A 16,284-nucleotide genomic window follows, 5' to 3' on the forward strand; every position below is an offset into this window, starting at 1 on the left:
TAGATCAGGTTGTACTAAGCCCACTGAACCACCAGAGCCTCCACTGCTTCCAACAAAGGGTTTCGGTATCTAGAGATAAACCTGTCCAATGTGCTGTTAAAACTGGAGGCTAGGAGCATTTGGCATCCCCCATCCTGTGACACAGGTTCTGGAACTACCCTGGGTCCAGGTCCTGCCAAGTGAGGTAGTCTGTCAGCCAACTGTCCAATCTTCAGTGGCCAAGGCTGGAACATAAAGTTCTGGCTAGGTCAAACATTTTTTCTACTTCTTTTGCATCGGCGAGACTTCTGGTTCCTTCCTGATGGTTCATATACATCATTGCTGTGACATCCTCCAGCTGAGTCTGGATAGGGAAACCCTCAAGTCAAGATATTCAGGGTTGTAGAGACACCCAAATCGCACAAAGCTCCAGAAAGTTGATCAAGAGTAGAGATTTCTTCAGCATCTCAGTCTCCTGCACAATCAGAGTGACTCCTGTCAGGCTGGCAGCCATTGGGATAATCTTCAAAGATGGACTTCCTCATCTCCAAAGCTGGATTTCTAAGCCACCAGGCAAGAGACAACCTGGTCTTTAGTGTCAGGGGAATCGACTTGACAAAGGACTGAACTAATTTGTTCCATGATGACAGGATGTTGAATTGTAGGGGTCTGGAGTAAAATGGGACAAATGAGACTACCTCTAAAGAGGCTACCCTCAGGCTCATGACTCTAATGCAGAAGTGAAGAGTTGGTCAACACATGGACAGAGGAGTCTGAGAGAGGAGAGTTTGAAGTGTTTCTTGTGGAAGAAAAACTCTTGCTGAAGGTGTGTAACACAGACTTCTGATGCGATCCAACTGACGTGTCTAAAGGTCTGAAAGATTTAAACCACACTGTTGGTCAGGATCTGTACCAGCCAGATATCCCACAACAGAGATGCCCTGGGAATGTAGCAAGGCAAGCACAGGGGCTAGAAACTCGGTGAATACACAGGGTGTGGAAGACAGTCTGAATAACTGGGCAACAAACTGGAAGTGTTGAGGAATTACAGCAAATAAAAAAAGCTAGGAAGGGGGTTGGAAGTAGAACTTTATCTTATGGCCTGTTGAAAGCACCCATATCACTTACTTATAAATGAGTCTTCAGACTCTGGGTCACACCAGAGATTGTGCCATGGCTCTGGACCTTGAAAGCATTAAGCCCCCAACACAGCGCGCAGAGGTCTGGAAAATGCTACAAGCAGAACTCAGTGCTAGGACGAATTCCAAGCAGGTCCCACAATCACCCAATCTAGCAGGGTCCAGGTAAGGCCTCCAGAGCTAATGCTGAGGACATACCTATCTGGATAGCTGCATCAAAAGACTAGTTTAGCACAAAGTCTTGATTAAAGAAAACATGTAGCGAAAAAGAAAAATACGGTTTTTGTAAGATCTTACCGTAAAATCTTTTTCTCTGAAATCCATTGACAGACGCAGCCTCCATCTTCATTAGCTGAATGGGTTATGCTGCCCCCTGCAGAAGTAGTCTAGGCCGGAAAAATGTAAATGTACACGCCCACAGGGCCTTCCCCACATGCATGTGAAAGGGGCCTAGGCGGATGGCTTGTCCATTTCTGCTCCGCTTATGCAGAGCGGACACAGACACACCCAACGGCCATCTGATCCAAGCCACTAGACCCGTGGTCTCCAAACTGCAGCCCAGGGGCTGCATTTGGCCCTTTGCTTGCCTTTATCTGGCCCTTGGGGCCCTATTTCCTCAACTGACACCAATGATGGGGCACCATCCCCCCTAATAACACTATTCATCACATTAATACCAACAGTGGAGCACTACTTCTACCACTGGCCACAGTCTGGCCCTCCTGTAGCCTGAAGGAGAGTAAACTGGTCCTTTGCTTAGAAAGTTTGGAGACCCCTGTGCTAGACGGATAGAGAACGTATCACCATCCATCTGTTTTTAGTGAATCGGATTGGATGTGGGCCGGTGTCAACGGACAGGGTCCATAGAGAGCAATGGATGGTTTGATCGGGTCTGCCTAAAAAACTGACAGGCAGACCGTATCGGCCAACACGTGTGAAAGGGGCTTCACATGTATCACAATAGAATGCCTAAAAGAGAAAAAGCTCTCTGAAATTGAAAGGCGAACTTTAACTTTGAGCTGTACAACCCCAATATGTTACTTTAAAATTAGGCTTACAGAAAAGACCTGCAGCCAGAAGACTGTGTTGCTCATATTTTGGGGGAAATATCCAGGCTAATAATATAACATGTTCCATTCCCAATTAAAACTCAAGATAAAATACATAGTCTTGGCCAAAAATATTGGCACCCCTGCATTTCTGTCAGATAATGCACCACTTCGGTCAGAAAATTGTTGCAATTACAAATGTTTAGGCATTCTTATATTTATTTATTTATTTTTTGTATTGGTATGACACAAAAAAGTGGAGAAAAAAAAATCTAAATCTGTCACATTCCACGCAAAACTCCAAAAATGGACTGGACAAAATGATTGGCACCCTCAATTTATTATTTGGTAGCACACGCCTTGAAAAAAATAACTGCAATGAATTACTTCCTGTACCCATCATTGGGTTTCTTACACCTTTCTACTGGAAATTTGGACCACTCTTCTTTTGCCAACTGCTCCAGGTCTCTTGGAAGGGTTCCTTTTCTCAACTGCTGTTTTGAGATCTCTCCACAGGTGCTCTATGGCATTTAGATCTGGACTCATTGTTGGGCAGTTCAGTACTCTCCAGTGGTTTGTCCTAAACCATTTCTGGGTGCTTTTGACATTTGCGATGTGTCATTGCTCTGCTGTAAGACCCATGACCTCTGACAGAGACCCAACTTTCTAAAACAGGGCCCTACATTACACCGCAAAATTCTTTGATAGTCTTCAGATTTCATAATGCCATGCACACATTTAGGAATCCAGTGCCTTAAGCAGCAAAGCAACCCCAAAACATCAGTGAAATTCCACCATGTTTAATTGTAGGGAATGTATTTATTTCTTTAAAGGTCTTATTTCTTCTGAAAACAGTAGAATGATGGGCTTTACCAAAATGCTGTAGTTTTTATTAGTCTGTCCATACCACATTCTCACAAAAAGATCCTGGCTTCCTCAGGTAAGTTTTGACAAACTCTTTGATTAATTGTGCGCTTTCTTCCACATCCAGGGAGATTAGCTACAGTGCCATGGGCTGTAAACTTCTTGACAATGTTGTGCACAGTGGACACAGTAACATTAGGATTTCTGGAGATGGACTTGTAACCTTGAGATTGTCCATGCTTTTCCACAATTTTTCCTCAGACAATTCTTTGCTGCTCTTTCTCTTCTCCATGCTCCATGTGGCACACAGAGATACACAACAGAAAGGTTAAGTACATTTTTCACCATTTTAACTGGTTGCTGGTGTGATTTCTGCATTGTCAGCATCTGTTAATTGACACAGGTGAGTTTAATTACAAATTACAGGAGCATCACAAACTTGCAATGAATAGAATGCAATTATTTCTTACAATTTTGAGAAGGTGCCAATAATTTTGTCCAGTCCATTTTTGGAGTTTTGCCAGATTATTGCTTCTCTACTTTTTTGTGTCATACCAATACAAACAAAAGAAATAAACATGAGAACGCCTTAACATTTGTAATTGCAACAATTTCCGGGGTGAAGTGGTGCATTATCTGACAGAAATTAAGGGGTGCCAATATTTTTGGCCATGACTGTATGTAATAATTGTGCCTAGGTGTACACAGAAATCAATATAAAACATTAGATGTGATGTAGTCAGTCGTGGGATAAGGAGTATCAATGAGAAATGTACATTTTTTTTAACCACTGGGTGCCCACGCTATAGCCAAAAGACGGCTAAAGCACGGGCTTAAAATGCCGGGAGGATGTACATGGACATCCTCCCATTGGCGCACTCTGTGATCGCGAGTCTTTGGGACTTGGCTGATCACAGATCGGGTAAAGGGCCAATTACAGCAGGCCCTTTACCACATGATCAGCTCAGCTGTCAGCCAATGACAGCTGATCATTGAAGTAAACCGAAACCGGTTATCTGCTTTTTCTTCCCCTCATACTGTCAGCGTGAAGAAAAGAAGAAAGCCTTTAACCGGCTACTGTTAGAGGGACATCGGTCCCCTTAGTGCCCACTAGTGCTACTAATCAGTGTCCTCCAGTGTCATCTATCAGTGCCTATCATAACAAGGTTATAATGTTGCTCAACCCCAAACAAATAAGATCTTGCAATACCAGATTAGCTTCCATATTAGGGAATTTAAAAAGAATCATAGCATTTACTGAAACAATTATATCTTAAAAAGATAAAACAAAACCTATTTGTTTTATTTTTTACAGGCCAGGTCTTCATACACTTTTAAACAGAGTTATACAAAATCCTACCTTTTCTGATTCAACAAAATGAGTAGCAATGCCAGCTTTCTGCACATCTCTTCCCTTTAGCCGGAATCCAGTAAGAGCAATATATAAGCCTAGATTTCCAGGAAGCCGTGGTAAGAAATACCCTCCTCCAACATCAGGGAATAGTCCTTTTTTGGAAGAAAACAATCAAAGATGATATAGATGCAGATTGCCATATATGCTACATAACAATCAAAACACCAGACAGGGAGCATTTTGTTAACATTATTATAGAATAAGAGGACCCAAGGCATTATATAGTGTTGAATTCTGGCGTATATAAGCACTTGAAATTTAACCTAATATTTAGCAACTCAGCAGCATAATCTACTAAATATGTACGCTTCAATATAAACCAAACATAAAAGAATAATCCACTGCAGAATACCAAATGTATTAGAAACTAACTATACAAGAATTATATGTCAACATGATGATGACAAACTTCATGTCAAAATTGGTACAAGAATTGGCTACTACAGTATAGCCAACGTGTCATCAAAAAACTATTACAGAAGAATTATTGTGCAACTAGGAAACCTGTAATTAAAGCGGAGTTCCAGCAGTTTTTTTTTTTTTTTTTAAACACACATGTGATGATCACACCTACACATATATAAATCGGTTAGAGTAATAAATGTATGTTTAAGTAGTCTTTTTTCTGGTTAAAAAAAAGGACTTTGCTCTTCCCGGTGAGCCCGCTTCCATCTTGAGTGTGGGCATCTGAAGCCCACTAGTTGCTTCTTCCGAGATACAGCGCTCGCACATGGGCATATCATAGAAAGCGTGGCGCACAAATACTGCAATGCTGCAGACGGAGGATGCCCATTGACTCCTGGGATTGATGAAACTCATTTCCCAGGAGCCAACGCGCAGCTGCTGGCCAGAAATTATGTACCTCGTTGTGGTAAGGAAAAGCGGAAGTGGAGCACTCCCCAGCAATATAAGGTACATATTGTTAAAAAAAAAAAAAAAAAGTGCCCAATGATAAATCGTACAGTAGTCACGAACGCAGGGGCGAAAAGTTTAAAATGTGGATGGAACTCCACTTTAAAGAATACGGTGACTGCCATTGATTCGATTTTAGGTGTTTTTAGCCTTTGTAATTTTGCATCAATAAAAGAGAATTATATGCTGTGATTGCCCTTGAAAGATCTTATATGGGGTACATTTGCTGTTGAATTGTGACAAGTGAGCACCGAGACCTGCTTCCCTGCATTATAAGGGGAAATGCAGCAAATTCTCTTGAATATAGAGTTTGATTCTCCCTCCAGGAGTTTACCTGTGAGCACCATATACATTTTTGTTAAAAGGCTACAAAACTCCCCAGATATCTTTGCAGGAAAACTAGAAACTTTTCATTGATTATTAAGTACCAGTATTTTCACTTTAACCATTCATACAAGGTTTATAGATTTGTTTTTTGGGAAAGTCAAAAAGCTTACATTTTTTTTTTTTTTTTTGAAGCGAAAAAGCACTTTTGATGCCTGACTTGTTCCATACACCTGTGATTTACTCCTCCTAATAAAAATGTATCATGTTGAAAACCATAAGCGCTTGTATTTGGTAAAAGCACAAAATGCAATACATAGTACTTATCTGACAAAAAATAAGTGGGGAAATAACAAGGTCTAAAGATAATAATTAAAGTTGAATGAATGCTTTTACAAAATCTTCGGCTTGTGATTCAGTAAACAGTTTTAGAATGAGTATAATGAAAGAATTCAGCCCAAGTAGACCAAAAAACGTTCCCGGTATTTAATGTGGAGGGTCAAACAGGGACAATTAGAAAGGGTAAAGCAACATTCCTCAGCTAACAATTTATCTGTCAAGTAAAATAAGCCTTTTTTATCTCCTGGCAAGAGTAAGAGTATGAGAATTCTTTTACCCGAAGGACAAAGCACAAACTGCTATTGTTAACATAAACTCCTTCATATTCTAGCTAAGCATCAAATATTGCAGAAACAGAACAGTTTTTTGATTTCTAATTAAAATAAATACACAATCAACATTATATCATAACTTCTCAATGTAATACGTAAATGCAATTTAAAAAGGAACTTAAGATGGCTTAGTAACATATCAATGTAGAAACATCATGCATACACCTAAAGGTGTTTCATTAATTAATGCATCATGCATACACCTTAAGGTGTTTCATTAATTAAACAGTCGTAAACCCAAAACCAAAAATATAAAATCATTACTAATCATCATTAGATGTGGGGCACAAAATACCGTGATTATATGGCCATCATCCCAAATATACACGTAAAAACAATATTGAAAAGAGAAAGCGGGACTTTAAAACAGCCACAAAAGAAGGAAGGGGATGTTTATGAATGAAGCACAATTAATTATAAAAACACTGTTTTCTTCATTAAAATATACATATAGGTTAAAATAACAAGTTCGATACAAAAAAATACCACGTAGGTGACCGTGGTTGGAAGCGTTTCGCACTTGGGGCTTCCTCAGGGCCAGAGAGACCGAAGACAAAATCAGCATTCCATATTGGTCAGAAACGGGGTGAAGCAAATATCCCTGGGCAGGCGTCGGGGTCACTAAAAGAATATATCAAGCCATTTATAGCCAAGATCAAAGAAGGATAATAAGATAATATAGGAGTTCCTCCACTGAGCCAAAGGGTGTATCCTGATCACCAATCACCTTAGGTGATAGCACTATTCATCCAGCCTTATAATATGCCACTCAAATGGGGAGACAGATGGAAGATAATCAGAAACATTAGTATACACTGGAAGCAATAGCCTGAACTGGGTAAGAATCCAATCCTAGTTCTCAGAAAATCAGTGATAGACTGTGTGCCTTCCCTTAGGAAATCCTTTATGGATGTGTCCCCTCCGTATCGCCTGCTTTGAGTGCTGCCAGCATTGCTGCAGAGGTTGAACGGGTGGGAGGTGGGCCTGTCAGTGCTCAGACCATACGCCACACACTGCATCAAAATGGTCTGCATGGCTGTTGTCTCAGAAGGAAGCCTCTTCTAAAGATGATACACAAGAAAACCCGCAAACAGTTTACTAAAGACAAGCAGACTAAGGGCATGGATTAGTGGAACCATGTCTTCTCGTCTGATGAGACAAAGATAAACGTATTTGGTTCAGATGGTGTCAAGAGAGTGTGGCGGCAACCAGGTGAGGAGTACAAAGACAAGTGAGTCTAGCCTGCAGTCAAGCATGGTGGTGGGAGTGTCATGGTTTGGGGCTGCATGATTGCTGCTGGCACTGGGGAGCTACAGTTCATTGAGGGTTTTGTTGGGGTTTGGTGCCTCAAACCAAGTTGTGTGGGACTTTAAGGGCAAGAGTATACAAAGTAGTATAACATATAGGTAAAATTTCAACAATTTATTTCTCAACGTTTTACAAGGTAGTAGACAGGTTTGTCGTGTATGGGTTAAAGACCCATTCGTGGAGAAGTGAGGAAATTGGAGGGTTGATCTACAAAGGAAATAAACAAGCGGAATCTGGAAATGAGGAATCTGGAAATGAGGAATCATCCACTAGAATCATTATGAGATACACAAATGAGCACCAAAAAATAAGAAATATCTTAAAGAAGCATTGGTCCATCTTAAAGGAAGACCCGAATATTACTGGATTGGTACCGGACAACCCCCCTATCACATTCAGGAAAGCTGTCTCTCTAAGGCAAAGCCTGGTACATAGTGAGCATGAGGAAGGATCCAGAAAGGATCCCTGTAAGACAAAGGGAACTTTCCCCTGTAGAAGCTGCTCACAATGCCCAGTCATCCGCCAATCCACAACTATGATCTTACCAAATGGAGACACCTTCAAGCCAAAACATTTCACAAACTGCAAGACCAGAGGAATAGTGTATTTAATGCTATGTGAATGTGGCTCGTTTTACGTCGGCAAAACCAGACAAGAGTTTGGGAAAAGGGTAAACAAACACCTACAAACCATGCGTGTTGGCAACTACTACATCCCCCTCGGGAGACACGTAGCCTATGACCACAAATATAAAATGCCCAAAGTGACCTTCCTTGCCCTTGACCGAATTCACATCCCACTGAGAGGAGGGGATTGGAATAAAACCCTATTGCAAATCGAAATGCGGTCGATCAACCTTTTAAAAGCAACAACACCACTGGGCCTAAATGAAGCTGAAAGCTTCTGCCCATTCCTTGAAGGATTTACCTCAGGCAAAACTGATTAAATAGTACTTTTTTACAACTTCTGTCGGATCCATATTTAAAAATTCTAGAAATTCATTCGCCAAAATTCTTGAATGAGTCTCTCACCTCCTCTTTCCAATCAACCCTTTAAACACTCAGTGATTAAATATGACAACATAGTCTCCCCATTCAACAGCTCCATACGCTTTAGTTAAATCAAATAAAAACTCTTCTTCCACAAAGAACCCAAAACATAAACCAGACCCATTGTCAGGAAGGGCATTCCCATAGACAGAATGGCTCTTCTAGACAGCTTGCTGTGCATAGGCTACGCCCATTGCACAAGTGCGTGCACCTGTTGCTTGTATGGTCATCAAGGGGGCTATTTAAACTGAGCCTGTGCTGTGCTTCAGTGCTGTCTTGTCTACAGCGTTTCTGTGTAAACCTGCTACCTGTAAACCTGCATCTGATTACTGTTATCGACCCGGCTTGCCTTGACTTCTCCTGAACTCTGCCTGCATTGACCCCAGCTTGTCTTTGACCACGCTTCTGCCTGTACATCTGCACCTGATCCGTCTGCCAGTGTATGACCCGGTTTGCCTGATCCTGTTTCTGCCTACTATCCTGCTGGACTGCCTGCTGCTAGTCTCTGCCTACTTTTCACTGGTGTCCATCCGGCATTCCTGCTCCGCTGCAACCCGCTGACGAACTTGGCCTTCTCCTGTCTCCTGCTCGGTGGTGTCCATCCGGCATTCCTGCTCTGCTGCAACCTACTGACAGACCCAGCCTGCTCCTGTCTCCTGTTCAGTGGTGTCCATACGGCACTCCTGCTCCGCTGCGGTCCACCGACAGTCTTCCCCTGCTTGATCCTGACAGTTCGTCCGGCTAAGCTACTATCAAGACCAATAGGCACTCGTGCCCCTCTGCACTCCTGTGCTACCTGTCTGCTCTATCAGGGGCCCCGAGTCAGAGGTGTAAGAGAGGCTTTCCTCACCGTATCAGGCTCTTCTACCAGGTACGTGACACCCATCCCCATTAAGCGATCTGTCTATGTCCAGCTTTAGCTGGCCTTTTGCTCCCCCTACCAGAAAAACCACCCAGACACAAATTGTGTCACCTCCTATCCCCTTTATGCAACTGCTGTAATACATAATTTTCTATACTGAATAGATTCATATTGAGATACATATATATATTATTTTTTGTCTAAATTATTACTAATTACATGTATGATTGAATCATCATAAACCTCTTGTGTATATGTATTATTATTGTCAAGCCTATCCATGTGATGATCATCCATTTGGGTTTTTCTAAATCGCACCCGACACGGAAAGCCCCGACTCTGATCGGGGGCATCAGGAGTTAAAAAGGATGGTGGTTTTCTGCCTCCTCAGATATCCGTCAGGGGTATCCTGCTCCATAGTACGTGCCGGCGGCCAACACGCCACGGCTACACGGCATCCCGGATGCGCAATTGCCTCCCGGCGCCTTTGCAATAAGGAAGAGCTGCGTCATAGCCGTGTCACGTGGTATCGCGCAGCGCAGCAATGCGCATGCGCGAACCACCTTATAAGGCCAGGGAACTAACTCAGGGAATACCTTGAGAGACGCTGCAACTGGAATCCTACTCTGCTGTTTACAAAAGTGAGTTTTAACCATCTGGACAGCCTCCTTTACCAATACAGAAGCGGCCCTGCTTGTGTTTTTTCCTTCTTTGAAGAGCAGTTAATGGCTAAAATAAACACTCTTCACCAAAAAGAAAAGTTTTTATTTGTTTTTACCTTATTTTCCACTTTCTCTATTTCAACCTTATTTACCTTTATACCTACTTAATTTTTATAGTTACCAATTACCCCCATTTCTGACGAGAATCAATACGGATTCCACCAGTACAGCTAATCTATATGATTTAGCCTGTAAGTAATTTATTTTATTTATCTTTACCAAAATTTCCATATATTCTTAGAGAACCTCAAAAGAACTAAAATTCTTCCATCATTTACATATTACTTGTAGAAGCAGCAATAGTTCCTGATGCGAACTAGGAACCCAAGGGAATAACCTTTCACACATGGATCAGACAAAAGAAAGATGTATGTAGCAAAAAGCACTTTGCACAAATTCTGTTTTGGTTTGGCATATGTGCTTTTAAACTAACAGCCTATTGTTGTTTCAGACATGGTGACCTATCCTTGAAAAGGGCATTAATGCTTTATGTAGCCGAAACGCGTAGGATCATTTTCTGGATATTTCCTCTGAAAAAGTTCCAAGCCTGACACACACGCATGGGACAATAAGAGACAAATGTTCAAAAAGTCACCTATTTCACCTGTCACTTACCCTCCAATTTCCTCAGTTCTCCACTAATGGGTCTTTAACCCATACACGACAAACCTGTCTACTACTTTGTAAAACTTAGAGAAATAAATTGTTGAAATTTTACCTATATGTTATACTACTTTGTATACTCTTAAGGTCCTCTGAAGACGTCTAGCCAATGACGAAACGCGTTAGTTGGAACGCACGTCGTGACGTCATACAAGCTTAGTGGAACGCAAGCCGGAACTACCGCTCTCCACTCGCAGCTCACATGTATGACAGCGTTCTTTCGGTTTTTTATACTGTTTCTCACTGTTTTTTCACCTTATTTATTGGATTTTATTGATTCTTCCTGTTTTTACACCTGTTCTTATCACCCCATTGGGAATGTATTTTTTGGATTGACCGGGGTTGTGTGCATTAATAAACCACTTAAACGGTACTGCACTATCTGGATTCTTTTCTTCTATACACCCCCCTTGATTGGAGGTGATTAACAGGAGGATTGCTACTGCAAGAAGGAGCAGGTCTGTTTGGAGGAAAGGCACCCGATTTGGAGGCTATCAGCAGTAAGAGTGGTACTGCAGAGGGATAGTTTCGCCAGGAGGGAACGCACCCTGACCTTGGAGAGGGTCATCTAAGCACGATTGGTCCTAGTGTCATAAGACATATAGGACCCACGAGTTCTGGTGAGTGTGAATTTTATTTATCTCCCACGGTGAAGGGATACCAGGGCAAGAGAGAAAGCACCTGCACTTTAAATATATATAATTTTTGGACATTTTTCATCAAGAAGTCACTGATGTTTGTTTTTTTTGCATCATCTTATGGACTCTTCACTTATAATTGTTTGTGCACATGAACTTCAAGATTTTTTTTGAGAGTGAATATATTTATTATTTATTTATTTTTTAACACATTATATTTATTAACCACTTGCCGACCGCCGCACGACTATCTACGTCGGCGGTCAGCCCCTCACAGGCAAACTAACGTAGGGCTACGTTGCTTGCTTGTGAGGGTCTAGGGAGCGAGCGCGCGCCCCCGGAGGCGCGCTCCCGCTCCCGCGTGGTCACGGACCCCCCCGCGCGTGTGACCAGCGGACCCGATGTCCGCCGGCCACTCGGCGATCGGCGGGGGAGAGGGAGAATGTCAGGCAGCTTGTGTAAACAAACTGCCTGTCATTCTCCTCGCTGCAAAGACACTGATAAAACGGATCTGGTATGTAGATCCGTTGATCAGTGTCCTTACAGCTAGAGCCACAGCCAATCACAGTAGAAACCACGCCCCTAGGGACACACACAGCCCCTCCCTTCCAAATAAAGTTAACCCCTTCACTACCAGTGTATTTTTACAGTAACAGTGCATATGTATAGCACTGATTACTGTAGAAATGTCACTGGTAACCCCAAAAGTGTCAAAAATGTCAGTCAAGGGTCCGATCTGTCCGCCGCAAATGTCGCAGTACCGCAAAAAAAATCGCAGATCGCCGCCATTACGCGTTAAAAAAAAAAACAACAAAAATGACAAAAATCTTTTCCTTTGTTAGTAAACGCGATAACTTTTGCGCAAACCAATCAAAATACGCTTTTTGCGATTTTTTTTACCAAACATAGGTAGCATAAAACAAATTGGCCGAAAATTTTTAAAAATTTTGATTCTTACATTTTTTTTGGGGGGAATTTCATATAAAAAAATGTGAAAAATATTGCTATTTTTGCAAAATTGACGCTCTTTTTTTGTTTATAGCGCGTGATCAAAAAATCGCACAGGTGATCAAATACCACCAAAAGAAAGCTCTGTTTGTGGGAAAAAAAGGACGTCAAATTCGTTTAGGTACAGCATCGCACGACCGCGCAATTGTGCGTTAAATTCACGCAGTGCCGAATCGCAAAATACCCCCTGGTCGGAATGGGGGTAAAATCTTCCGGGGCTTAAGTGGTTAAGCACTCTTATTGTCACCATTTATATTTGGTTACCTACATTGTCATATTATGAATTTTATTAGACGGTTTATTAATTTGTAGCAAGCGCTATAGGTAATCACCTATTCACTGATAACAAAAACTTAGTAGGATGTAGGATGAGTTCAAACCCCCGTCAGTTTTTTGCTGGGTCCTGTTGAGCTAATTTCCTTTTAGTTTCTGCCCTAGAAATACAACAGGAAGTAAGATAAAATCTCTAAAAAAGGATTTTGCTTTTAGACAATTGTCATCTAAACAGATGTGTCCATTGTAATACTTCCACTCGCCTTTTGTTCTAGTAACAAATGTAACAATTCGGATATCCCATCACTTTCTGCCTTTCTGACAATGGACATCATGATAGCTACAGCAATGAAAACTAAGTAGGGGTTCCAATTCTGACCTTCTCTATCCAAGTCGTGAAAAAAAAAAATTGCCTATACATACACTTTAAGAATTATTTTTCTTTTACCATGTTTTTATTAAGGAATTGCAAATAAAATACAAAAATCCAAATAGAACATTTTCCATTTTCCGCCAGCATAGCACTAGTTACATTAACGTCTGGCTCAACATAGTCAACGCGAACAATACAGGAGAAACAGAGCAGAACAGTGAACACTTAAAACAGAGAATGTACTGTGACACGCTGGAGATGTCGGCGATGCCCCAGGAATATCCGAACACCCCCATTGGGGTCTATCTGTGTCCGTATGGGGGCAAGACCAACCCTTCCCACCAGTTCCTAATGAGTTGCTATTCATGCGAATGTTATAATCACCTATCGCTATATTGTATTGTATATAAGAATGAGCTCCTGAGGCAGTAAACAAATGCCTAGGCAAGAAGTCTATGTCTGGTTATCAAACGGTAAAGATGTCACAAACTGTTTGACCCTGGCTATGCTGAATCGTTTGGCTTATGCCCGAAAAATCTAGTTAAGGCCCAAAAAAGAAGACAAAAGGGGTAAAAAAGAGAGAATATAATAGACTTCAATATGTCCATTTAGAGACTAATAAAAGAGAGAAACAGTTTCTCAATGTCGTGACCCATGTACAGTAATAGTCTCTACGTGTTTGCTGCTGGCTATAGTCAACCAAGAAGGAGAAGCAGAAAGGAAAAAAAAGGGGAAGTACAAAGAATAGGAAAGTAATATTAAGAGATCTAATGTTTGAGAGTGATGAGAGGGAGAAGAAAGCAAAAGGTTAGGAAAAAAGACCCCATCCCAGGGGGCTCAAGGCTGCTCCTGCCAAACCAAGCAGGATCCTCGCTTATAAGTCCAGAAAGCAAGATAAGAATTTTTTTTCATGGCTGACATGATTGAGAGCTAGGGAAGTTTTGTATTGTTCAATTGTTAAAAAAAAAACAAGTTGCTAAAAACACCTGAAACAGAGGAGGTAGACGAGATACGTGTTGACTTCAACAAAGTCATATTTAATTTGTTTTATATTTTATTCTTTCCTTTTTAACAATGACCATTTCAGGTATACTTGCAAACTCACAAAAGTATGGTGACGCAAAAGCAGATAAAGCTGTAATAAATTACTATTAAAATTATGACAAATAAAATTTATTCAGAGAGAATGTGACACATTGAATAATGGCATTTTACAAAAAATAAGCAAGTACCTTAGTCAAAAATACAGATTAGGAATTAAGAACAGTGCAAATACATCCTCTATGAGTTAAGAGATATGTCTACTGCAGTCATCGAGTCAGAACATAATCCACCCACTGACAGCATTTGTCAGTCACTGCTTCCTCTGACAGTGCACTAAACTGATCTGTAGCCCAGTTTCTTATTTTGCTTGTAGTGCAAGATTATTCTACACTAGTGGATGTTGTGATCCATTTTGGGAATGCATTAGAGCTGGCTAAGCAGCTGTGGTTTTCATACATTTACCTAATGACTAAGGATTTCCATATGATGCTCTATTATACAAAAAGTACAATGTAATTACTGTATCGCTACACAAAAATTCTATATAGGAAACCGATCAGGACATATCATCTCTTTTGCAGAAAAACATAAGTACATTTTTTTCCTGCTGCAATCCTGCTATTACAGAAATAGTTTAACCATGTGTCAGATGAAATGTTCATGCGAAAGCTACTACTAAAGATTAGGTGACAAATAATGTGAGATTCTGTGAAATCCTTAAAGCTGCAGATCAGACGGGCCATGCAGAGAGGATGTCGTTCTCCTGGTGTGGATTTAAAGCGCTTCAGGGATTGCAGCTGGAGAGACATGCTTGACACAGATTTTCTCAGATACAGCACTACAGACTTTGCTGTGTTGCACTGCTGGATGTGACCTAATTAATTTCTGTTTTCCCTAAGCTTGTATGACACAAATGTCCTGAGCATCTCACTGGAGCAATAGACTTTGGCTGATGAAAAAGATAGGCAAGCCTAAGCAAGTGTTTCTCTCATATTTATGGCTCTAACATCCATTATAGTTACCATACTGGATTTACAGTAATTTAGCTGTAAGCCATCACTGATAAACTGGCCACACACTGTTAGTTTTTGCTAGGACATTGTATTGCGACAGCTTAACCTGCTGCTGTCAGAATAAACTGAACAGCAGCTGCAACTGAGTGGCTGCAGCCACTGATTGAAGTAAAGTTTCCAACATGTCCCTTTGACAGAAGTAAATCAAACGATCAACTGTTGTCTAGGGGGGACTACTGTATGGCCAACTTTATTCTGCTAATTATTATCATTTGAGACACTTTATGTTTCTAACAGGTACAACTCGGAAACAAAAATAGAAGTAATTTTAAAGCTAAACTACCGGCAAACTGCTAATTTAAATAAATAAATAGATGTGAAAGATTTCAGATTCGGATAAGCTTGTGATCCAGGCACATTTGTCAGACAGCACAGGTATTGGGCCTCTCTCCTCTTTAACCTTTTTTACACAGGGCACCTTCACCCTCTTCCTGCCTAGGACAATTTTCAGCTTAACCTGCTGCTGTCAGAATAAACTGAACAGCAGCTGCAGCTGAGTAGCTGCAGCCACTGATCGAAGTAAAGTTTCCAACATGTCCCTTTGATAGAAGTAAATCAAACAATCAACTGTTGTCTAGGGGGGACTACTGTATGGCCAACTTTATTCTGCTAATTATTATCATTTGAGACACTTTATGTTTCTAACAGGTACAACTCGGAAACAAAAATATAAGTCATTTTAAAGCTAAACTACAGGCAAACAGCTAATTTAAATAAATAAATAAATAGATGTGAAAGATTTTAGATTCGGATAAGCTTGAGATCCAGGAACATTTGCCAGACAGCACAGGTACTGGACCTCTCTCCTCTTTAATCTTTTTTACACAGGGCACCTTCACCCTCTTCCTGCCTAGGCCAATTTTCAGCTTAACCTGCTGCTGTCAGAATAAACTGAACAGCAGCTGCAGCTGAGTAGCTG

The 16,284-nt window shown here is 41.1% G+C and overlaps 1 protein-coding gene across 1 annotated transcript in view; it reads right to left on the reverse strand.

The window, feature by feature from the left end:
- The window catches only part of HIBCH (3-hydroxyisobutyryl-CoA hydrolase), a 225,500-nt gene that overhangs the window by 71,569 nt on the left and 137,647 nt on the right, over positions 1 to 16,284 (reverse strand). Inside the window, exon 8 of the mRNA XM_082260054.1 lies at positions 4,392 to 4,537. Coding sequence (XP_082116180.1) covers positions 4,392 to 4,537 — 146 coding nt within the window. The remainder of the gene's footprint in view (positions 1 to 4,391; positions 4,538 to 16,284) is intronic.

This window comes from Pelophylax lessonae, assembly GCF_965119305.1.
Source record: "Pelophylax lessonae genome assembly, chromosome: 6".
Taxonomy (NCBI): domain Eukaryota; kingdom Metazoa; phylum Chordata; class Amphibia; order Anura; family Ranidae; genus Pelophylax; species Pelophylax lessonae.